We start from the raw sequence: 23592 nt of genomic DNA, 5'->3' as shown, positions 1-23592 counted from the left end.
CTGCAACTGCTGCTTTCTCAGCTCCTCAGCCACTTTCCCCTCTCTTGGTGCCCCTTCCTCGGGGGGTTTCAGCTTTAGTTGTGGGGGTTGGGGTTTGACTCCCTGCCCATGTTGGCAGAGGTCTGTGGGGTTGGAGGTACCTGGCACAGCCCGGTCTGCCAGTGAGTGCTGGTACCAGGGGGATGTTTGGCATGTTCCTGCAGAAAGGCATGTTTGAACAATTCCTTAGGGAAATGGGGTCTCACAGGAAGGTTTCCTTGGCTCTTTGGATCCCCACAGACAGGTCAGGCAGAGCTGGGTGCTGCTGTGTTGCATCAGGGCTAAAGCTTCTCTGCATTAGATCAGCTCCTGACTGCCCCTGGTCAGACCCCGAGCTGGGAAGTCCTTCCTACCCCCAGAGTTCCTGTCACACGGTGGCAGCTCCAGCCAGGACACCCCCAGTGACAGGACACCTGCAGAGGTGTTTTGCAAGCAGCTCTGCAGGCGTTTAATCTGATGTTTGCTGACATAATTGGTGCTTGAAAGCCTTTGTTTGATCGAGCAAACAGGTTTCTAATCCTCTGTGGAGGAAACTGAGCCGGGGGAAGAACTAGTCCAACCTGAGCTTTACTGTGAAAGCCCAAAAGTCAGTTTGGTTTCGTAGAAACATTGCCTGGAGTGGGAGGATTAATGACTAATCGTGGTTTCATTAATTCTAATGCTTTCACTTTCAGTGGGGAGTTCATCTAATGGTAGTATCATATAATTACACAGAGATCAGCTCTGTCTCCTGCAGAGAGCTGGGGTAGAAAAAGGGAATTTTGGGGGAATTCTGTCTGGCTGAGATGAGCTGGAGGGGCAGAAGGAGGTCCTGGTCTCTGAATCAAACCCCACACTCTGGGCTGACAACCAAGGAGCAAACAACCAGGGATTTCCACAGGGCATAATTTGTGATTAGGGGTGAAAAGTGTCAATGCAGAGGAAACAGGACTTCATGGCAGTAAATGTTGCATTTATTCAACTGGAATCAGCAGCAATCTCCACAGACACAGCTTGGCTGCGTCCCACTCAGATTTAACAATGCATCTGTATCTCATCTCTTGTCATAATTATAAATAGAAATATTTTAATTAATTTAAGATATGAAATATTTTAGTTAATTTAAGATATTTACATTTCAAAAGCTAAGTCGTGACAAAGCTAAAATCTAGGTGAAATTTCTAAGGCTACAACAGTCAGTCCCCAAAAATCTACAAATTAGTATAATTTTAAGCCTTTTTCAGAAAACTGACGTTAACACTGAAGGGCCTTGCAAACTGCAGCTCTGTAGAGCAGAATTTTACCTTTTCGTGGTCTTTATTCTCTGTTGATTGTGCAATACTTTAAAATACTGCAGTGCTTTAAAAAAAACCACTTTCCTCAGCATCTACATTATTGGCAGTTTCCTGTAGTATGAAAATAATTCTGGCAATAGTGCAAAGATTCGTCTCAAGATGAGAGAAAATGCTGAAAATAATTTATTAAAGAAACATTTTTCTAGTATTTATAAATATTCTTCCTTCATCAGTGGACAAACAGGTCTGTGAGGACCCAACTTCATCTGTCAATGCACTTTTCCTGTGCTCAGGTGTGGGAAGTACAACCCATACAAGCCTTGCTGGACCTGGTATAAGTGGGACTTTCTTCTCAGGCAAGAGATGACCTGGAGAGAAAAGGACAAAATTAATGGCAAAAATAGGAATCTGTGCTTTGCCCATCATTAGATGCCTCCAAACTACATTTGGAGGGACTTTGGGAATGAGACATTTGTCTAAAGCTGCGAGGATGACACTGGCACAACCCCCAGCTCTGAGATGGAGGTTTTTCCTCTCCTAAATCTCCCTGGCTGGAATTTTCACTCCTGAACCTCTAAGGAGAGTATTCTTATTCTCTGTAGATATAGCCCTTCCCTTTAGCTGCTGCAAAGCAAACAGCTGCTTTTGAAACAGTGCTGTTGAGATTTTGATGCCCATTAAACCACTCCCAGAGATGGGAAGGGGGGGTACTGACTTTTCCAAGGATATACAGCTGGAGTTTGGCCCTGCAAGGCTGCACAATCTGCAGGTTAAGAGCACTGAGCACGAAATTCTTGATGTGGTTATGAAATATGTTGTCTTTGGCCCTCCCTTGCCTGTAACCTTATCATTCTGCAGATACTGAAGAGGAAAGAGGTTTAAGAAGTGCTGCAGGGGATGCCCTAATTCCACCTGTCATCTTGGGCTTGGCCTCACTTTTGGGTTTCTGTTTTTCTCTCTGCAAAAACTCGAGCTCAGTCATGATCCTGCTGCTTTTCTAGAAAGAAGATCCTGCTTCCTTTCCTAGAAATCTACTCAGCTGACTATAAATTCCCTTCCCCATCCTCCTGTGCTCAAGTCCTTGGAAGAGTTGGCAGTAACAACAGGATTTGGCATCTCATTTGCTGTTGGGGTGTTAAATACTGTTCCCACTGGGCTTCTTGTGAATGTGGATGTCCCTCCTGTGAGTCCCCAGGTGTCTGGGCACTGCTGGAGTCCAGGGAGAGGTGGGACAGCGAAGGGGACACTCACCAGGAAGCATAAGAAGAGGAGGAGGATGAAGCCAAGCAGGGTGAAAACACAGATGAGGATGATGGCCCAGAACTGAAGCTCTGCAAAGGGAAAATAAGAGCACATCAGATGTTTGGACTCATCCACAGGGGATTCAGAGTGGGAAATCTCTCCCTGGCAAAGTTCAACAGTGCTGAGGCCAAATTACAGAAACTTGGGTAAAATGGAGTGAGGGTCTGAGGATCTACCACTTTAAATGTGACAGTCCGAGCCCTCAGAGGGTTTCAAGGATGTTCAGAGAGACAAAGTTCTCTCTTAGCTGCTGGTTGGACTCTTTTGGGGAAGGGGACAGGGCTAAGGGTGGCAGCAAAAGCTGTCATTTTGCCAATGTGTTTGTGGTGCACAAAAAAGCAACACTTCAGAGTACTTTTTTTCTTTCTCCTGTTTACTGTTAGCTCTGGGGTGGTGGCTGTCTTTACAACACCATATCTAGGGATTTTTAGGGGTTTTTTTTATAAATACTGCAGTTATAAACATTTATTGGTGCCAGAGCTTTAAAACATCTTCCCACATTGGACTGGTTTTGCCTGTCCTTCATCTCCTCAGGCTGGCTGGCTCTGGTGGTACCCACTGTTTGCTGCCAGCCTACCAAGAGGCCCAGATTTTGGGTCTCTTCCATGGGTTTAGTTTCCATTTCAAGGGTCTAGTCTCCATTTCAAGGCATGTAATGCTAATTTATTCTAGTTCAAGTCTGCAGTGGCTGTAGGGTCAATCCCTTCCAAAAAGCACTTACCAGATCTTTCAGACTCTGGTTCATTTGTCTTGAGTGGAGAATAACCTGGAAATAAAGAATGGGACAGATGAGAAACAGAAGCCTCTGGAGCTTATTAAAACCAAGAAGAATCCCCCAAATGTCACTGCAGAGCTCTCACCTTCAACAACCAGACTCTGCTCCTCCAGCTCGTAGCTGGGGCCCAGCTTGGTGAACCCCTGGGTCAGTTGTTTCAGCTCCTCAAACACCTCTTGCTTTTGTAAAGACCCTGAGAGGGGATCCAGGGTGAACTTGCAGATGGAGAAGACTTCTGTGTATCCTCTCCCATGGACAGGCCTGGAGAGTGACAGGCACAGAGTCATTATGGAGAAGAGAGGAAGAAGCAGAGCTGAGTGGGAGATTCAGGTTTGCAGATGTCTCAGCGGTGTTTTATTAGCAAGGGATCACTTTTTGAGTTTATTCCAGGCGAGACAGGAGCTCTTGCAGCCTTGTGAAACCACCCACTGAGTTAATCCCCATTTCTAAGAGGTAAATCAACTCGGCTTCTTTGTTCCTCCAAAGAGGTGTTGGAGGAGACACACACAGCAGATCCTGTCCTTGGGCAGGGTCAGTCCCACTCATTGTTTTGCTAATGTGTGTCTGTGGAATTTTAGTGTATTTGAGTACTTGAAATAAGAGAATGAACGTGTTTGTTTTCCTCCGGAATTGTTTATGCTGTGCAAGCACGGAAACAAAACCACCTCTCGTTTGGACAGAAACCTTTTGTGGTAAAAGCAGAACTTGAATGAAGGTGCTTCCTGTGTGTGATCTGGAGCACAAAGGTCCCCAGGGAGGCGTGAACACCCTGCTGTGACCCTGAATGCCTTCCTGAACTGCTCTTTGGGGCTCAAGGAAAAGCCACTTCCAAGCAGGACTTACCCAAAACTCTCCACGGTACAACCGGCAAAGTGCTCCTTCAGGCGGCCGGTCCTGAACACATCGAGCTGACAGGAAACACAAAACAGTGGAGGAAAACAGAGTCAGTTGAACACATCCTTTGGACAGGGAGTTCGAGCTACTGCTGCTCAGTTCACCTCTTTCTCGATGTTCTCTTTGTTCACTCGGTACACGTGTGACCTGGGGTCCTGCAGCTGTGGCGAGAAGGGCAGGCTGGAGATCTGGAAATTCAAGCCAAAGTTTTCTTTCCCAGATTTGAGGGGTGTTTTGTAAGTTGCTGCCTCAATTGCTAATTCCAAGGCTGGAAAATGGAGGGGAAAAGTCAGTATAAATTCTAACAGAGAGAAACTAGGGCTCTTCTACCAAAGACTTTCACTAGTCTGACAGGAAATTCCCAATCAGTCCTTCAGCCACTCCTTTATTTGGGATGCTGTAGGTTGGAAAAAAACCCTGAAAATCTGTTTATCTCTAAATGGTTGAAGTTCTGATGAGTAGTTGCCACTTCATTTTCTAATTATTTAATATTGAATAACACCTTAAAAATTAATAACACCTTAAAATTGAATAACACCTTAATATTGAATTACACCTTAATACTGAATAACACCTTAATATCGACTAACTACTTATCATTGAATAAGATCTTAAGCCATTGAAGACTCAAGGGCTACACTGAGCCAGACTAAATGTCTGAATGGCCCAACTTAGAGCTGAACTCAGCAGTTCAACTTAAAACCAGATTTATTTCCACTCTAATAGGCCAGAAATTGGGGAATTCTGAGCATTCCATGGCAAAGTGAGGTGACTGGGTGGACACTGGGCAGAGATTTGAGCTCTACGTACTGTCCACTGAGAATTCCTGCAGCCTGTAGCTGCTCCCCAGCCACAGCCCAGTTTCATTGGAAGTCCCGTCCTGGAAGGTCCTTTCAACCACGACCCTGTTGATGTTGGGTTCAGGGTGGAAGAAACACTGGCAGTCGACCACTATGGATCCAGCCCTGTGGGCAGAGGAACAGAAGTTCTGTGGTAAAGAGGCTGATGATCACAAAACTTCACATGGGAAAGAGTTTCCTGAAAGGTTCCTGCTCTGTTTGGAAGTAACGGGGTGGAATGATGGCGTGGAATGGGCTGATGGGGGGTTTTGCCTTGGGCAGGGACAGCAAAGGAAATACCACCTGTTCTCTCTAGGAACTTAGGCTTTACTGCATGAACACAATGAAAGATCAGCAGTTTGGGGTTTTTAAAAGCTTTTACCCTCTGGGAGGGTCCCTTGTCCAAGCCTCTTTCCACCCAGAGCTGGACACTACGGCTATACCTGAAGCCCACTTTTAAAGCCTAGTGGAGTTCAAGTGAAGAGGGGGAGTGCAGAGGTTACAGGATCATCAGTTCCCATTAAGAGGATGGGAATCAGTAATTCCTGGGATAGTCAGCAACCTGAGAATGCCTGACTGAGACTGAGAAAAATATCAGTTTAGAACAAGTCAGAAAAAATTCAAACCGACAAATGAAGCCTAGAAATGACTTCTTAGGGCATAAAGTTCCAACATGAGAAGGAAGGGGAGGAATTCCACAGGGGACAATGGCACTTGGCCATGGGGGAGGGGTGCCAGGGAGTGGCAACCCTTCAGCCACACTCAGATCCCACCCCAGACCTCAGGCGGGTGATGTTGCAGCCCAGGAACTGGTCCCGCAGGTCGCTCTGCCGGTACAGCTGATTCATCTGCAACACAAATGTCATGGTAAAGATTCATGAGCCCAGGGCACTCTGCAAAGGTGCTTCAGGCAGTAGGAGGGACTTGAATGCTGGGGAAAGCCCAGGCTTTGGGGTTTTTTTTTGCTGGTTGGATTTCATGGGAATTGGTTTTGACTTTGGAACGTGCCTTCTAGTGATGGAATCTGACTCCCAGCCTGGCAGATCTTCTGCCTTATCTGAGCGAGCTGCCAGTGTTAAAGAGCCCAGTCTGCTGACTGGCAGCTGTCAACTCATGCACACCTCACACACCCAGAATTCCAAGTACAGTGTGTTACAGTTTCACCTAAAGAGCAAAATTAGGGCGTGATCAGTCTGGTAGGTTGGGTTGGGGCTGAAGGGAATGTGTTGGATTCCCAGCAGTGAGTTATGGGTGTGTTGACTCCGAGCTGGCAGGGATTTGCAAACACTTCTGGAGATGGGACTGAAATGCTGAGTCCCTGTGCATTGAACATATCACCCAAACCTCCTGTATTTCATTGTCCGTGTCTTTGGCTGGACATAATTTATTAATCCAGATTCCCAGGATTGTTTGGGTTGGAAGGGACCTTAAAGATCATCCAGGTCCAACCCCCTGCCATGGGCAGGGATGGCACCCACGAGGTGCAACATCCAACATAACAAAAAGTGATTCAAAGGTCAATCTCATCTTTCAGATTCTAGAAATTTTTGTTCCTAAATGTTGATTTTTTTTTTTTAATTAAGACATAAAACTATGGCAAAAAATTGACCAAACATGGTGGTATTTGAGCTGCAATTCCTCACCTTGTTAGTGATGCTTTCCACTGCTGCTTTGTACTCTGGAGACTGAGAGTCTGGGTTGGTTAGATTTTCATTGACTATTCTAAAGCTCAGTCTGTAGCCCTGTTTGGCTGGAGCTACAACAAAGACTGGCTTTCTGGTGGTAGCTGTTTCTGTGAGGGGAAAACCTAAATAGAAAAGACAGAGTGCATTTATGTTTACATCAGATCTATCTATACCATAAAAACAATATATGTGTGGCTCTGCTTAGATTATATAATATAATAATGAAATTCTCCAGGAATTTGTATGATTTAAGGGTTGGAGATGCTTCTAGAATGGCAAGATGCTGCTGGATTGGTTTTGCCACAGTGTCAAAACCTACAGAAAACCAACAAACCAGAGGGTTCCTCAGTGCTCCAGCCCCAGTGGAGTGATGGGGAGTGATCTCCAAGAGATCCCAAAATCCTGATCTGTTCATGGATACTCACCATTGACATACAGACTGTTCTGGTCCAGGCTGTAGTGCCCCAGTTTGGTGACACCCTCTGTCATGGTGCTCAGCTCCCAATAAACCTGTTCCCTGTCAAACCTGGCCAGGCTGGCACTGTCCTGGTAGCTGCAGATGGCATCTACTCCTGTGTCATCCCTGTGTCTCCCAGACCTGAGCAAAAACATCAGACACATTCTTTAGGACACTCTGTGTGGTTTGTATGACCAGGAATGACACCAAAATCACTGTAATTGGGCTCCTACATCTTTCACCACACTTTAGAATTGTGCTGATGACATTTAGATCCCAAAATGATTTTACCATCGTGAATGGACAGGGAGGTGTCCACAGGGAGGCTTCTCTATTCTGACATCAGAACAAGTATGATAATTTATGCAAATTTAAGGTATGTAAGAGCAGATAAAGGTTAATTCCACTTTCAGGAGTCTTTTAAGGTACTTTCAGATACTTTTAGTATCAGAAAAATAAAGATACTTTCAGTATCTTTATTAGGGAGGTGTCAGGGGGCGGAGCCAGACTTCTGTTGGTGTCAAGTATTAAGATGCAACAGGCAGGAACTGATGCCCAGGAAGTTCCACCTGAACATGAGGAAGAACTTCCCTGTGCAGTGACCAAGCACCAAGAGAGGGTGTGGAGCCTCCCTCCCTGGAGATATTCCAGAACCATCTGGACACACTCCTGTGCCATGTGCTCCGGGCACACTGTGGGCCCTTCCAACCTGACCCATCCTGAGATTCTGAGTCTTACCTGAACCTCATAGTTTTACATCCTGTGTAGGCAGAGCTTACGCTGCTTCTTTTGAACAGAGGGTCAATCTGTCAGGGGAAACAATAGTACAGCTGAGAACTGGAAATCAGGTGCTGAGCTTAATGCAGGTGGATTAAGGGCAGCACCAAAACCCCAAATGGGCAAACCCAGAGCCAGACTCACATAGTGGTTGAGAACATTCACTGTGGAAATGAATTTGCGGGAAGTTGGGACATCCAGGTCTGGGGTGTACGGGAGGTTGGTCAGGGTGAAGTTAAGGGTGAACTTTCTGGTTGTTGGTCCTGATGCAGTAGTTGTGCTTGGAGCTGTAATCAAAGGGAAAAAGGATTATGAATTTATTACAAAAGAGTTACCTTCACTTTCAAAGACATTCCCAACCCCAGCACGTTTCAAGGCTACTCTGGATAATGTCTTCCCCTCTCAATAATCTCTTCCCCTGTTATTTTCTGAGGGCACCGCTCCTTTGACACCTTTCCCTGGAGCGAATTCAGCAAAATACTTACCTGATCTCTGAAGTGGTTCGTTGTAACCTGGAAAGGAAATGCAAGAGAAATCATAGAATCATAGAATCATAGAATCGATTGGGTTGGAAAAGACCTCCGAGATCATCGAGTCCAACCCTTGGTCCAAATCCAGTCCATTTACTAGATCATGGCACTCAGTGCCACGTCCAATCTGCGTTTAAAAATCTCCAATGTTATGTAAGAGAACCATCCACTTAAGAGAATGAAAGTGGAGAGGGGATGATTAAATGGATGATTTGGGAGTGAATCATCAGAACCTGCCCCCCCTCCCCCCCCCCCCCAGGGTGTGAATCTATTAAACAAACAAAGCTTAAGCAGAACAAGGTGCTTTACTGGTGACTACGATGAGAAAACGGCCGTGTGCTGTGTAATTAAATACTGGTGGGATAGAAAGCAGGTGAAATGTTCACGTGCAGGTGAATGACTGAGGTCAAGACTAAAATTAAGTCACTCTTCAATGCAATATAGAAATTAAAGTCTTCAAAAATGTCTGTGTGAAAAGATTTTAAAGCTTACACTTCATCTTACACAGAAAATTCCAGTGGGATCTTCTCCTTCAGGGCCACTTTTTTAACATTGAAGTGATCCCTGAGACCCCAGGTGGTCCCAAACTGCTCAGTGCCCAGAGGAACAAGAAAATCAAACACTTACCATTGATATAGAGGCTCTTGCTGTCCAGGTTGTAGATTCCTAACTTGGTGATGCCGCTTGTCATGTTCCTCAGTTCTCGGTAAACCTCAGCTGGGTTAAACTTGGGCACTTGGGAGCTGTAGCTGCAGGTGGTGTCTACTCCTGTGCTATCCCTCTTCTTCATTGCCCTAAGGAATTCAATATCATGAAACTTCTGTTAGTTATTAAAAAATATATTTTTTTTCTGATGTGATTAAAAAAAACCCAAATAAATCTGTCCACAGTCCTCAGATGAACTACAAATGTATGGTCTTACAAAGAAAAAGGCTTTGTAAGAAAAAGACAATAGAAGGGTGCATAGGAGCTTTATTATAGTGATGAAAACTACTTGAAAAGGAAAAGGAAAAGAGGAAAAGGAAACGGAAAAGGGAAAAGGAAACGGAAAAGAGGAAAAGGAAAAGGAAAAGGAAAAGGAAAAGGAAAAGGAAAAGGAAAAGGAAAAGGAAAAGGAAAAGGAAAAGGAAAAGGAAAAGGAAAAGGAAAAGGAAAAGGAAAAGGAAGTATCAGTCAAACTTAAGGAAATCCATTTGCTGCAGTTCAAAGTTAATCTTTCAGTTTATTGCTCACCTGAATCCTGTTACTTTGCAGCCAGAGAAATAGGGACCAATGCTGCTCCTCTGAAGCAGGGGGTCAATCTGACAAGGAAAAATCTTTGTGAACAGGGGAAACCCCAAATTCTGGGTGATTTCAGTGACAAACAACGTGACTTTGGCTTACGTAGTGTCGCATTATCCTCTCAGTGGAACGGAATTTGGCAGAGTTTGGTGTCTCCAGGTCTCTCGTGAACATGAGGTTGGTTATGGTGAAGTTGAGGGTGAAGTGCTCTGTTGTTGGTCCTGGACTTTGTGGGGGGGTTGGTTTCACCACTGAGAGAACAAAAACCACCCAGATTAAATAAGAACAGAATCTGCATAAGACACAGGGCTGTTATTAAGTTTCTGAGAGCAAAGAGCCATATGAGCGTGATCATACACTTTGCAATGTTACAAACATTGCCAAATCAGGGGGAAGCAAACTCAATTTATGCCTTTGAGTAGCTTTAACATGTCTTTAAATATACTTACATGACGGACTGTGTGGTTCATTGTAATCTGAAAAACAAATGGACAATTATTGGGAAAATATTCCAAGAAAGTCTCGGCAGGACTAAATACATGGGGTTTTATTACAAGATTGTAGTTATTGAATTCATGACTTGTAACTTTGTGACTCTGACAGGTTTTTGCCTTCTACTTTTTTTTATCTGCTTTTGAGAGGTGTATTAAAATCCTCTTCATTTTCATTTCAAATTACTCTGTGTCAACACTGAAGGTTGGACTTGATGATGAGAGACCTTTTCCAACCTTAACGAGTCTACGATTCTAACACAGAATCCCAGAATGGTCTGGGTTGGAAGGGACCTTAAAGATCATCTCATTCCAACCCCCTTCATTGGACAGGGACACTTTTCACAAGACCAGGGTGCTCAGAGCTCCATCCAACACGGCCTTAAGCACTTCCAGAGATGGGGCAGCCACAACTTCATTGGAATAACACTTGGGGTGGTTTGTTACCATCAATGTAGAGGCTCTGGCTGTTAAGGCTGAAGTGTCCCAGCTTGGTGATGCCATTTGTCATGTTGCTCAGCTCATGGTAAATGGTTTCTCTGTTGAATTTGGGACCTGAAGGCTCATCTCTACAGCTGCACATGGCATCTACTGCTGTGTCATCCCTGTTCTTATTTGACCTGGGAAATGAGGCAAAGTTCTAGGTGTCTTAGCCATTATTGAGAAATTCATCTTAACTTTTAGGACATGATCAAAGATATATATTAAAAAAAAACACTCAGAGGCAAAACTACCAATTAAAAAAAACCACTCAGACGTGTTGAGTGCTGAGAAATGGGAAGGAACATTTTAAGAAGCAGGTCATGGAGACATGGCTCTTACCTGAATGCCATTACTTTGCACCCAATATAAGCAGGGCCAATGCTGCTTCTTTGGAGTAAAGGGTCAACCTAGAAATTCAACAATAACATGTAATTAGGTCAAATGTCACAGCAAAGGTGAGAGATCAGAGATATTAAAAGAACTAGGCCCAAGCAGGACATGGTTTTGCCTGACTTACATAATAGGACATGACTTTTTCTGTTGACTTGAATTTCCTGGAATTTGGTGTTGCCATATCTGCAGTGAACGGGAGGTTGGTTATAGTGACATTCAAAGTGAAGTTCCTCACTGCTGGTGGCAGAGGTGGTTGTGCATTTTGAGCAGCAACTGCAATGAGAAAGGAAAGTCAATGCTTGAAAGTCCAATTTATGATCATCACACCAAGAGGAAACACTATAGGAAAAATTCTCAGATATTCTATTTGGCTTCAAGGTTGGAGAACATGTGGTTCCATAACAGGCTCCTGAATTCTCTGAACACTGTTTTATAAATCTAGCAGAACTCTTGGTTGCTTGGTCCAACCTGCTTTTTTTGGCTGTTGCTAATGAGCAAAATCTTCTTGCCACTTCAACAGCTCTTCAAAGGTACTTACATAGCTCAGGCTGCAGCTCATTGTAACCTGTGGGGGGAAGAAAAGGGACATATTTGAGAAACCTGCTTCCAATTTGGAAGGTCTGGCACACGTTTCAATACAGAACTGGAACAGGTTTTTTCTGAGAGGTCCTGTGTAAATATTTGATATGAAAAACTGATTTGATGACAATCTGTGCATAAATGCACATTCATCCTGCTCTATATTGTTGGCAAGCTGCTGCTTTTCTTAGTACTGCACAGAATTTTCCCTTTCCTAGGGATGTTGAGAGGGAATTACCCATTCCCTAAATCCAGTTTAGAATTCCAGAATGGTCTGGGTTGGAAGGAACCTTAAAGATGACCTTGTTTCAAACCCCTGCCATGGGCAGGGAACCATTTGACTTCTAGACTGGCAACTTCTGTATGATTTTGTCAAGTGCCGTTCAGTTCTAGTGCTGTTCCTTGACCTTGGGAGGTCAATCCTTGTATTTTCCCGGCAATGACCTCTGGTGTGTTTTGATATGTTACTGAGTGCAAAGCAATCAGAAGGTCAAAGGCTGTGGGTGACAGTGGCTCCTCTGCTTTGGTCCCGTTTGCTCTTGCTCCCCTGCAGGTTTTATGGCTTCTGTAGTTACAGAATCCCAGAATGGTTTGTGTTGGAAGGGACCTTAAAGATCATCTTGTTCCACCCCTTGCCATGGAGATGCTCCAAGGGCTGGAGCCCCACTGCTCTGGAGCCAGGCTGGGAGAGCTGGGGGTGTTCCCCTGGAGGAGAGAAGGCTCCAGGGAGACCAGAGAGCCCCTTCCAGAGCCTGGAGGGGCTCCAGGAGACCAGGAGAGGGACTGGGGACAAGGAATGGAAGGACAGGACAAGGGGGAGTAGCTTCAAAGAGAAAGAGGGGAAATTTGTGTGGGATACTGGGAGGGAATCCTTCCCTGTGAGGGTGAGGAGGCCCTGGCACAGGTTGCCCAGAGCAGCTGTGGCTACCCCATACCTGGAAGGGTCCAAGACCAGGTTGGAGCAGCCTGGTCTAGTGGAATGTGTCCCTGTCCATGGCAAAAGGGTGGAATGAGATGATCCTTAAGATCTGTTCCAACCCAAACCATTCCACCATTTATACAGAAGGAAATAAAATACAAACCAGTATAGGAGCATGACGCGTACACCCAACAAAAAATATGAAACATACGGTTGATTGGAAGAGCCAAAAAAGTTAGAAAAAAATGGAATTCTTAGTGAAAGAGTATGACAAGAAATAAAATAATATCAGTAAATAGGAAAACAGGAAAATTACAGAAACTAGAAAAAAAATTGTCACCGTTGATGTAGAGGCTGTCCTTGTGCAGGCTGTAGGGGCCCAGCTGGGTGATGCCTCTGGTCTTGTTGCTCACTTGGTGGTACAGGCCCACCCTGTCCAAAGGTGGAGCCGAGGGCTCCTTCCTGTACGTGCACACGGCGTCCACCCGGGTCTCGTCCCTTTGGCTGCCCGGCCTGCAAAACATCGTGACATTAATGAGCACCCTTGTCTGTGCCTTCTCACATCAGGACTGGGTCTTGGGACTTCTGTGGCCCTTTCAGGCATGACTTTAGAGTCATCTTAGGCCTACAGTATCAGCAAGTAGAGTGAAGAGCAGAGGAAGACACGGGAACCTCAGAGACAGGACAGCATCATAGAGAGGTCCTGCCTCCATAGACTAAGCACCAACTGAATACAACAAGAATGGACCCTTTCATCTGAGCAAGGACTTTCAAAGGGACACTGAGGTGCAACTCATACCTGAAGGCTCTTGTTTCACATCCCTGGAAATCGGGGCCAATGCTGGTTTCCTTCAGCAGGCGGTCGAGCTGCCAAGGGGAGGGTTTCACAGTTAAACCATGCCCAGGCCCCCGCCTCCCGCCAGGTTATGAGGGCAGAGGGGGCAAGGCAATCTCCCAGTGATGGTCCACTCACCAAGGTGTTCATGACTCGTTGTGCAGACTTGAACCTTGCCGAGTCTGGATTCTCCAGGTCGGAATTGTAGGGGAGGTTGGTGATGGTGAAGTTGACGGTGAAAGGCTCGAGGGCGGCAGCTGTCGGTGCTGGGTGGGGGGGAGCTGAAGAAGCACAGATGGGGAGTGAAAACAGGCCAAGAGCCAGGGGGTCAGTGCTTTGGCTGGACAAGCACAGAGGTCTCCTGCCAGCCCAATTATCCATTGGAAAGGCTTTCAGGCTCTCTACCTCTCCCCAGGATCCCAAGCCCCAGCCCCCAGACTCCTTTACTCAAAAGAAGACCCTCACACACGACTTTCTGCCCTCTTTGCCCAGCCCACTCCTGCAAGGTACTCACTGGGCAGGACTGGCTGCTCGTTGTAGCCTGGGAAAAGAGAGAGACAGAGGGTCAGGAGCTGGAGCTGGGCAAGGGGCAGCACTGGGGCTGGCTGGTGGGGGAGAGCAGAGGGGGCAGAGAGAGGAGCGCGGGTCACCGTTGACGTAGAGGCTGTCCTTGTGCAGGCTGTAGGGGCCCAGCTGGGTGATGCCTCTGGTCTTGTTGCTCACTTGGTGGTACAGGCCCACCCTGTCCAAAGGTGGAGCCGAGGGCTCCTTCCTGTACGTGCACACGGCGTCCACCCGGGTCTCGTCCCTTTGGCTGCCCGGCCTGCAAAACATCGTGACATTAATGAGCGCCCTTCTCTGTGCCTTCTCACATCAGGACTGGGTCTTGGGACTTCTGTGGCCCTTTCAGGCATGACTTTAGAGTCATCTTAGGCCTACAGTATCAGCAAGTAGAGTGAAGAGTAGAGGAAGACACGGGAACCTCAGAGACAGGACAGCATCATAGAGAGGTCCTGCCTCCATAGACTAAGCACCAACTGAATACAACAAGAATGGACCCTTTCATCTGAGCAAAGACTTTCAAAGGGACACTGAGGTGCAACTCATACCTGAAGGCTCTTGTTTCACATCCCTGGAAATCAGGGCCAATGCTGGTTTCCTTCAGCAGGCGGTCGAGCTGCCAAGGGGAGGGTTTCACAGTTAAACCATGCCCAGGCCCCCGCCTCCCGCCAGGTTATGAGGGCAGAGGGGGCAAGGCAATCTCCCAGTGATGGTCCACTCACCAAGGTGTTCATGACTCGTTGTGCAGACTTGAACCTTGCCGAGTCTGGATTCTCCAGGTCGGAATTGTAGGGGAGGTTGGTGATGGTGAAGTTGACGGTGAAAGGCTCGAGGGCGGCAGCTGTCGGTGCTGGGTGGGGGGGAGCTGCAAAATGCAGAGATAGGGAGTGAGGAGGGAGCAGAGTGAGGGTGACAGGACTGTGGCTGGACAAGTGCAGAGGTCTCCTGCCAGTCCATTGGAAAGGCTTTCAGGCTCCCTGCGTCTCTCTGGGTCCTCAAGTCCCAGCCCCCAACACCCCCTGACTGAAAGTGGAGCCCACGAGGCACTTGCTGCCCTCTGAGTTCCAGCAAGGTACTCACTGGGCAGGACTGGCTGCTCGTTGTAGCCTGGGAAAAGAGAGAGACAGAGGGTCAGGAGCTGGAGCTGGGCAAGGGGCAGCACTGGGGCTGGCTGGTGGGGGAGAGCAGAGGGGGCAGAGAGAGGAGCGCGGGTCACCGTTGACGTAGAGGCTGTCCTTGTGCAGGCTGTAGGGGCCCAGCTGGGTGATGCCTCTGGTCTTGTTGCTCACTTGGTGGTACAGGCCCACCCTGTCCAAAGGTGGAGCCGAGGGCTCCTTCCTGTACGTGCACACGGCGTCCACCCGGGTCTCGTCCCTTTGGCTGCCCGGCCTGCAAAACATCGTGACATTAATGAGCACCCTTCTCTGTGCCTTCTCACATCAGGACTGGGTCTTGGGACTTCTGTGGCCCTTTCAGGCATGACTTTAGAGTCATCTTAGGCCTACAGTATCAGCAAGTAGAGTGAAGAGTAGAGGGAACCTCAGAGACAGGACAGCATCATAGAGAGGTCCTGCCTCCATAGACTAAGCACCAACTGAATACAACAAGAATGGACCCTTTCATCTGAGCAAGGACTTTCAAAGGGACACTGAGGTGCAACTCATACCTGAAGGCTCTTGTTTCACATCCCTGGAAATTGGGGCCAATGCTGGTTTCCTTCAGCAGGCGGTCGAGCTGCCAAGGGGAGGGTTTCACAGTTAAACCATGCCCAGGCCCCTGCCTCCCGCCAGGTTATGAGGGCAGAGGGGGCAAGGCAATCTCCCAGTGATGGTCCACTCACCAAGGTGTTCATGACTCGTTGTGCAGACTTGAACCTTGCCGAGTCTGGATTCTCCAGGTCGGAATTGTAGGGGAGGTTGGTGATGGTGAAGTTGACGGTGAAAGGCTCGAGGGCGGCAGCTGTCGGTGCTGGGTGGGGGGGAGCTGAAGAAGCACAGATGGGGAGTGACAAGGGGCAAGTGTCGGGAGACATGGCTGTGGTTGGACAGGATCAGAGGGCTCATACCAGTCTGCAGTTGTCATCCATGCCTCTCTGTGTCCTAGTTCTGTATTCTAGCATGTGTTTGGTTTCTCCCTAGTCTGAATAATGAATCTTTACTTGTTTTTCACAATTTAAAATATGATATGATATGATATATATGATATGATTGCGTGCACTTTAACAGTGATGTTATGTATTTATAAATATATAAAGTTCAGAGTAATATATTAGTTTAACCTTTATCCTGATATTATTAGAATATTTCCTAGTGCCTTTCTTTATTGCCTTTAAATTTTAAAAGGAGGACACAACATCTCCACTTTTCCAGGCTTTTAATTTAGGTTCTTAGAAAAGTATCAAAAAATGGAGATATGTACAAAGCACTGAAAGTTAAACCATTCTCAAAATTGAAAAAAATGAGAATCGCATTCTGCAAAACACTGTAATCATAAATGTAAAAAACTGATCTCCTCAGTACAAGAAATTAAAATAAAAATAATATTTATTAAATCGAAATAAGGGCCAAGATGCATTGGCAGAAATTTAATAATATTAACACTGATTGCTGCATTACTTACTTGTTTTGAGAGCAGTATTAACATCAGGTATCACAGTCGTTCGAAAATACACTGTACTGCTGAGAGCAGGAACAGAAACGAGAGATGTCTGAGTAGAAAATGGAGCTGCTGTGGAGACAATGACGTGAGAAGTGGTCATTTCAAGAGCTGTGCTAGAGCCTCGTGTGGCGGTGGAGAACACTGTGGAGGTGGTCTGAAGAGGGGATGTTTCTTCCTGAGGGGAAAAGGTTGAAGCCACAGTCTCAGGAGAGGTGCCCTGGGACACTGAGGTGGAAGGTTCCCCCATTGTGGAGGTGGCCTCAAGGGTTGACGTGGCTGTAGAGGCACCAGTAGAGGAGCTGGTGGGTGGCGTAGAGGTGGGTGTAGTTGTGGTGAGAGTTGGGGAAGTGGTCTCCAGAGTAGAGCTCAGAGGAAGAGCGGAGGTGCTCTCAGCAGTTGGGCTTGTCCCAGGAGCAGAGGAGGATGTTTGTGCATGGACCGTGCTGGTCGCCTCTCTTGTCTCTGTAGCAGCGCTTGTGACTTGAGCACGAGTGGATGTTCCAGCTGAGCTGGGAGGGACTGCAGTGGTCATTCCAGGAGCTGGGTTGGAGCTTTGTGCTGTGGTGGAGACGGACCTTGTACTGCTTTGAAGTGTAGACGTTGGAGCGCGAGTGGAAGAGGTTGAAGCCGCAGTCTCAGGAGAAGTTCCCTGGGACACTGAGGTGGAAGGTTCCCCCATTGTGGAGGTGGCCTCAAGGGTTGACGTGGCTGTAGAGGCACCAGTAGAGGAGCTGGTGGGTGTAGTTGTGGTGAGAGTTGGGGAAGTGGTCTCCAGAGTAGAGCTCAGAGGAAGAGCGGAGGTGCTCTCCTGGCTTGTCCCAGGAGCAGAGGAGGATGTTTGTGCACGGACCGTGCTGGTCGCCTCTCTTGTCTCTGTAGCAGCGCCTGTGACTTGAGCACGAGTGGATGTTCCAGCTGAGCTGGGAGGGACTGCAGTGGTCGTTCCAGGAGCTGGGCTGGAGCTTTGTGCTGTGGTGGAGACGAGTCTGGGCGTTGTCTCAAGAGTAGACGTTGGAGCGCGAGTGGAAGAGGTTGAAGCCGCAGTCTCAGGAGAGGTGCCCTGGGACACTGAGGTGGAAGGTTCCCCCATTGTGGAGGTGGCCTCAAGGGTTGACGTGGCTGTAGAGGCACCAGTAGAGGAGCTGGTGGGTGTAGTTGTGGTGAGAGTTGGGAAGGTGGGTCTCCAAGTAGAGCGCAAGGAGAGCGGATGTGCTGCTCCTGTCGTGTCAGGAGCAAGGAGGATGTTTGGTGCACGAACGTGCTGGGTCCCTCTCTTGTCTCTGTAGCAGCGCCTGTGACTTGAGCACGAGTGGATGTTCCAGCTGAGCTGGGAGGGACTGCAGTGGTCATTCCAGGAGCTGGGCTGGAGCTTTGTGCTGTGGTGGAGTCGAGCCTGGGCGTTGTCTCAAGAGTAGACGTTGGAGCGCGAGTGGAAGAGGTTGAAGCCGCAGTCTCAGGAGAGGTGCCCTGGGACACTGAGGTGGAAGGTTCCCCCATTGTGGAGGTGGCCTCAAGGGTTGACGTGGCTGTAGAGGCACCAGTAGAGGAGCTGGTGGGTGTAGTTGTGGTGAGAGTTGGGGAAGTGGTCTCCAGAGTAGAGCTCAGAGGAAGAGCGGAGGTGCTCTCCTGGCTTGTCCCAGGAGCAGAGGAGGATGTTTGTGCACGGACCGTGCTGGTCGCCTCTCTTGTCTCTGTAGCAGCGCCTGTGACTTGAGCACGAGTGGATGTTCCAGCTGAGCTGGGAGGGACTGCAGTGGTCGTTCCAGGAGCTGGGCTGGAGCTTTGTGCTGTGGTGGAGACGAACCTGGGCGTTGTCTCAAGAGTAGACGTTGGAGCGCGAGTGGAAGAGGTTGAAGCCGCAGTCTCAGGAGAGGTGCCCTGGGACACTGAGGTGGAAGGTTCCCCCATTGTGGAGGTGGCCTCAAGGGTTGACGTGGCTGTAGAGGCACCAGTAGAGGAGCTGGTGGGTGTAGTTGTGGTGAGAGTTGGGGAAGTGGTCTCCAGAGTAGAGCTCAGAGGAAGAGCGGAGGTGCTCTCCTGGCTTGTCCCAGGAGCAGAGGAGGATGTTTGTGCACGGACCGTGCTGGTCGCCTCTCTTGTCTCTGGAGCAGCGCCTGTGACTTGAGCACGAGTGGATGTTCCAGCTGAGCTGGGAGGGACTGCAGTGGTCGTTCCAGGAGCTGGGCTGGAGCTTTGTGCTGTGGTGGAGACGGACCTTGGACTGCTTTGAAGTGTAGACGTTGGAGCGCGAGTGGAAGAGGTTGAAGCCGCAGTCTCAGGAGAGGTGCCCTGGGACACTGAGGTGGAAGGTTCCCCCATTGTGGAGGTGGCCTCAAGGGTTGACGTGGCTGTAGAGGCACCAGTAGAGGAGCTGGTGGGTGTAGTTGTGGTGAGAGTTGGGGAAGTGGTCTCCAGAGTAGAGCTCAGAGGAAGAGCGGAGGTGCTCTCCTGGCTTGTCCCAGGAGCAGAGGAGGATGTTTGTGCACGGACCGTGCTGGTCGCCTCTCTTGTCTCTGTAGCAGCGCTTGTGACTTGAGCACGAGTGGATGTTCCAGCTGAGCTGGGAGGGACTGCAGTGGTCATTCCAGGAGCTGGGCTGGAGCTTTGTGCTGTGGTGGAGACGGACCTTGGACTGCTTTGAAGTGTAGACGTTGGAGCGCGAGTGGAAGAGGTTGAAGCCGCAGTCTCAGGAGAGGTGCCCTGGGACACTGAGGTGGAAGGTTCCCCCATTGTGGAGGTGGCCTCAAGGGTTGACGTGGCTGTAGAGGCACCAGTAGAGGAGCTGGTGGGAGGCGTAGAGGTGGGTGTAGTTGTGGTGAGAGTTGGGGAAGTGGTCTCCAGAGTAGAGCTCAGAGGAAGAGCGGAGGTGCTCTCCTGGCTTGTCCCAGGAGCAGAGGAGGATGTTTGTGCACGGACCGTGCTGGTCGCCTCTCTTGTCTCTGTAGCAGCGCTTGTGACTTGAGCACGAGTGGATGTTCCAGCTGAGCTGGGAGGGACTGCAGTGGTCGTTCCAGGAGCTGGGTTGGAGCTTTGTGCTGTGGTGGAGACGGACCTTGGACTGCTTTGAAGTGTAGACGTTGGAGCGCGAGTGGAAGAGGTTGAAGCCGCAGTCTCAGGAGAGGTGCCCTGGGACACTGAGGTGGAAGGTTCCCCCATTGTGGAGGTGGCCTCAAGGGTTGACGTGGCTGTAGAGGCACCAGTAGAGGAGCTGGTGGGTGGCGTAGAGGTGGGTGTAGTTGTGGTGAGAGTTGGGGAAGTGGTCTCCAGAGTAGAGCTCAGAGGAAGAGCGGAGGTGCTCTCAGCAGTTGGGCTTGTCCCAGGAGCAGAGGAGGATGTTTGTGCATGGACCGTGCTGGTCGCCTCTCTTGTCTCTGTAGCAGCGCTTGTGACTTGAGCACGAGTGGATGTTCCAGCTGAGCTGGGAGGGACTGCAGTGGTCGTTCCAGGAGCTGGGCTGGAGCTTTGTGCTGTGGTGGAGACGAGCCTGGGCGTTGTCTCAAGAGTAGACGTTGGAGCGCGAGTGGAAGAGGTTGAAGCCGCAGTCTCAGGAGAGGTGCCCTGGGACACTGAGGTGGAAGGTTCCCCCATTGTGGAGGTGGCCTCAAGGGTTGACGTGGCTGTAGAGGCACCAGTAGAGGAGCTGGTGGGTGGCGTAGAGGTGGGTGTAGTTGTGGTGAGAGTTGGGGAAGTGGTCTCCAGAGTAGAGCTCAGAGGAAGAGCGGAGGTGCTCTCCTGGCTTGTCCCAGGAGCAGAGGAGGATGTTTGTGCACGGACCGTGCTGGTCGCCTCTCTTGTCTCTGTAGCAGCGCTTGTGACTTGAGCACGAGTGGATGTTCCAGCTGAGCTGGGAGGGACTGCAGTGGTCATTCCAGGAGCTGGGCTGGAGCTTTGTGCTGTGGTGGAGACGGACCTTGGACTGCTTTGAAGTGTAGACGTTGGAGCGCGAGTGGAAGAGGTTGAAGCCGCAGTCTCAGGAGAGGTGCCCTGGGACACTGAGGTGGAAGGTTCCCCCATTGTGGAGGTGGCCTCAAGGGTTGACGTGGCTGTAGAGGCACCAGTAGAGGAGCTGGTGGGTGGCGTAGAGGTGGGTGTAGTTGTGGTGAGAGTTGGGGAAGTGGTCTCCAGAGTAGAGCTCAGAGGAAGAGCGGAGGTGCTCTCCTGGCTTGTCCCAGGAGCAGAGGAGGATGTTTGTGCACGGACCGTGCTGGTCGCCTCTCTTGTCTCTGTAGCAGCGCTTGTGACTTGAGCACGAGTGGATGTTCCAGCTGAGCTGGGAGGGACTGCAGTGGTCATTCCAGGAGCTGGCTGGAGCTTTGTGCTGTGGTGGAGACGGAACCTTGGACTGCTTTGAAGTGTAGACGTTGGAGCGTGAGTGGAAGAGGTTGAAGCCGCACTCTCAGGAGAGGTGCCCTGGGACACTGAGGTGGAAGGTTCCCCCATTGTGGAGGTGGCCTCAAGGGTTGACGTGGCTGTAGAGGCACCAGTAGAGGAGCTGGTGGGTGTAGTTGTGGTGAGAGTTGGGGAAGTGGTCTCCAGAGTAGAGCTCAGAGGAAGAGCGGAGGTGCTCTCCTGGCTTGTCCCAGGAGCAGAGGAGGATGTTTGTGCACGGACCGTGCTGGTCGCCTCTCTTGTCTCTGTAGCAGCACTTGTGACTTGAGCACGAGTGGATGTTCCAGCTGAGCTGGGAGGGACTGCAGTGGTCATTCCAGGAGCTGGGCTGGAGCTTTGTGCTGTGGTGGAGACGGACCTTGGACTGCTTTGAAGTGTAGACGTTGGAGCGCGAGTGGAAGAGGTTGAAGCCACAGTCTCAGGAGAGGTGCCCTCGGACCCTGAGGTGGAAGGTTCCCCCATTGTTGAGGTGGCCAACGTGGTGGCCTCAAGAGTTGACGTGGCTGTAGAGGCACCAGTGGAGGAGTTGGTGAGTGGCGTCCTTCCAATAGCTGTCGATGTTGTCTCAAGGTTCGAAATTTGTTCCTGAGTTGACGACGTCGAAATTGTAGTCACCTTCTCAGCCGTTGTGTTCATTTGTTGGGTCCTATATATCTTTGTAGTTTTCGAATTTGTCTGTTTCTTATCAGTTGTAGTAGATGTATTTGTCATTTTAGCAACTGTCGTCATTACTTCAACTGTGCTTTTTGTCTCTGTATTCTCCTGTAGTGACTTGCCTGAAATATAAATTGTTTTTGTAGGTACCCTTTGAAAACTTCTGCCATTTTAATTTTCTATATTATTCAAACATTTTTCGCTCTGAATCTTCTGATTATTAAATAATCTTTTTGCAGCTTTGTTTCTATTTTTACAAAAATCTATATTTGGAGATTTCTTTTATCGTGGATTATAGGAAATACGTCTGTACAGTTATGTCTCTTTAAACTGAGAATTGAAATTAATCAGGAATCATTTGCTCCTGAAGGACTTTATTATATGACCTTATCATAGAACTATTTGCGTTGGAAGGGCCATTAAAACTCATCTCATTCCACCCCCTGCCATGGTCAAGGACACTTTCTACTAGTCTACGTTGCTCCAAGTCCCATCCAACCTGGCCTTGGACTCTTCCAGGGATCCAGGGGCAGCCACAGCTTCTCTGGGCAACCTATGCTAGGGCCCCAACACCCTCACAGGGAAGAACTTCTTCTGAATATCTAACCTAAGTCAACCTTAAATCTCATCTTCCAATATATTTGCAGGATTCCCAACTTTGATCATTTCACAGAGAATCTTTCAAAGAATTCACGGAAAATTGTCCCTAAGGCTCAGAAGTTTAAATGGTGACATTTGAAATATCTCAGTTATTACTGAGCATTAATTGTTATGAGGGTGTTTCATCCTTATTCTTTCACCCAAACCCAGAAGAGAACATCCAGTAACAGCCATCCCTGAGGATTTCTCTCTACACTGGAAAATTTCTTCTTTTAGGAAAGTGTTATGTCAATCACTGGGGGTCCCCTGGTGGTCTAGTGGTTAGGATGCAGCGCTCTCACCGCCACAGCCTGGGTTCGATTCCCGGTCAGGGAACCCCTCCGGGCAGATGGAGCTCATCAGCCCTGTAAGGCCATCCATCTAAGAGAAGGTCACTCTAAACAAACCTACGTCCTGAGGACCTCGCTGCCACCGTCCGAGCTCGCTCGGCCCTGGCAGATGAACCTCAGGATTAAAGGGTGGGCTCAGTTCAGCACACACAGTGTCTCACCTAAAAAATCCACTGCGCAGGCTCGAAGGGTAATGACCTTTCCCAAATCTTCGTTTGCGAAGACTGGCCATACATACATGTCAATCACTGTTCAAATTTATTCTCTGATTAAATTCTTACTACAGCTGAGGGTTTCCCTTTGGTCAAAACCTCTTGTCGAAAAGGAAACTGAATCAGGTCGGCACAATTCCTTCCTTTTGGTACTTCTTCACACTTTAATTTTGATATGGTCTTGTTAATTCTTACTATTATCTTCGATTTTCTGCTTATTACAGTAAAGATAGTTTGCAGAGAATTCCCCACAAAACAAGGTCCTTCCTTTCCAATGAGAAATCGTGTTCCTGCCCATCCCCAGTTCCTTGGGGTGTCTCCCATTTTCCATAAGCAGTGGAAAGAGGGCCAGAGGTTGAATGTTCAGAGTTTTCCAGAGCATCTCCTTGAGTAGACTGAGCTGTTTCAGGATTTGAATATATTTCACTGAGGGACTTAAGTCTTGTCTGTAATTCCCATATTCCAAAGCAGAAGAAGATACCCAATTGGATCAATATGGAGGTCAAGAAAAATACTCTGAACAAGTCTACATTTTTCAGGCTGCTATTTCTGTAAGCATTACATATGCATACCCTC

General features: G+C 48.5%; 3 protein-coding genes across 3 annotated transcripts; all 3 read right to left on the bottom strand.

Annotated features, from left to right (window-relative positions):
* Positions 1-1192: 1192 nt before the first annotated feature.
* MUC16 (mucin 16, cell surface associated) lies at positions 1193-15514 on the bottom strand. The gene is made up of 30 exons (XM_027711518.2): positions 15331-15514; positions 15195-15221; positions 14837-14979; positions 14663-14730; positions 14204-14376; positions 14068-14094; positions 13692-13834; positions 13518-13585; positions 13059-13231; positions 11759-11785; positions 11345-11493; positions 11167-11234; positions 10792-10964; positions 10303-10329; positions 9956-10104; positions 9806-9873; positions 9200-9366; positions 8528-8554; positions 8187-8329; positions 8004-8071; positions 7234-7406; positions 6767-6930; positions 5904-5971; positions 5095-5249; positions 4389-4552; positions 4234-4298; positions 3476-3651; positions 3337-3381; positions 2565-2644; positions 1193-1681 (listed from the first exon to the last, which is right to left on the bottom strand). Exons 1-30 carry the CDS (start codon positions 15512-15514, stop codon positions 1583-1585), a joined length of 3261 nt encoding a protein of 1086 aa, XP_027567319.2. The 3' UTR covers positions 1193-1582.
* Positions 15515-16725: 1211 nt separating this feature from the next.
* On the bottom strand, positions 16726-17862 carry LOC120323589 (flocculation protein FLO11-like). The gene has a single exon (XM_039383014.1). It carries the CDS (start codon positions 17860-17862, stop codon positions 16726-16728), a length of 1137 nt encoding a protein of 378 aa, XP_039238948.1.
* Positions 17863-17875: 13 nt separating this feature from the next.
* On the bottom strand, positions 17876-21890 carry LOC120323588 (mucin-5AC-like). The gene is made up of 2 exons (XM_039383013.1): positions 18072-21890; positions 17876-17953 (listed from the first exon to the last, which is right to left on the bottom strand). Exons 1-2 carry the CDS (start codon positions 21888-21890, stop codon positions 17876-17878), a joined length of 3897 nt encoding a protein of 1298 aa, XP_039238947.1.
* Positions 21891-23592: the final 1702 nt, after the last annotated feature.

The sequence above is a fragment of the Pipra filicauda genome, unplaced genomic scaffold, assembly GCF_003945595.2.
Source record: "Pipra filicauda isolate LSUMZ 115617 unplaced genomic scaffold, ASM394559v2 scaffold294_size920599_pilon, whole genome shotgun sequence".
Taxonomy (NCBI): domain Eukaryota; kingdom Metazoa; phylum Chordata; class Aves; order Passeriformes; family Pipridae; genus Pipra; species Pipra filicauda.
The sequence above is the reverse complement of the archived record's forward strand: the minus strand, read 5'-3'. Positions and strand labels throughout refer to the sequence as shown.

What these genes read in the sequence shown, in the direction of transcription:
- LOC120323589 (XM_039383014.1), bottom strand. Translation starts at nt 17,862, where the DNA reads ATGGGGGAACCTTCCACCTCAGTGTCCCAGGGCACCTCTCCTGAGACT.
- MUC16 (XM_027711518.2), bottom strand. Translation starts at nt 15,514, where the DNA reads ATGTTTTGCAGGCCGGGCAGCCAAAGGGACGAGACCCGGGTGGACGCC. An exon ending in TGCAAAGTAACAGGATTCAG is followed by an intron (nt 9,367 to 9,805) that starts GTGAGCAATAAA and finishes TGAATTCCTTAG; the next exon opens with GGCAATGAAGAAGAGGGATA. An exon ending in TCCTCTTCTTATGCTTCCTG is followed by an intron (nt 1,682 to 2,564) that starts GTGAGTGTCCCC and finishes TTTTCTCTCCAG; the next exon opens with GTCATCTCTTGCCTGAGAAG.
- LOC120323588 (XM_039383013.1), bottom strand. Translation starts at nt 21,890, where the DNA reads ATGACGACAGTTGCTAAAATGACAAATACATCTACTACAACTGATAAG. An exon ending in GAACATCCACTCGTGCTCAA is followed by an intron (nt 17,954 to 18,071) that starts GTCACAGGCGCT and finishes CTCTACTTGGAG; the next exon opens with ACCCACCTTCCCAACTCTCA.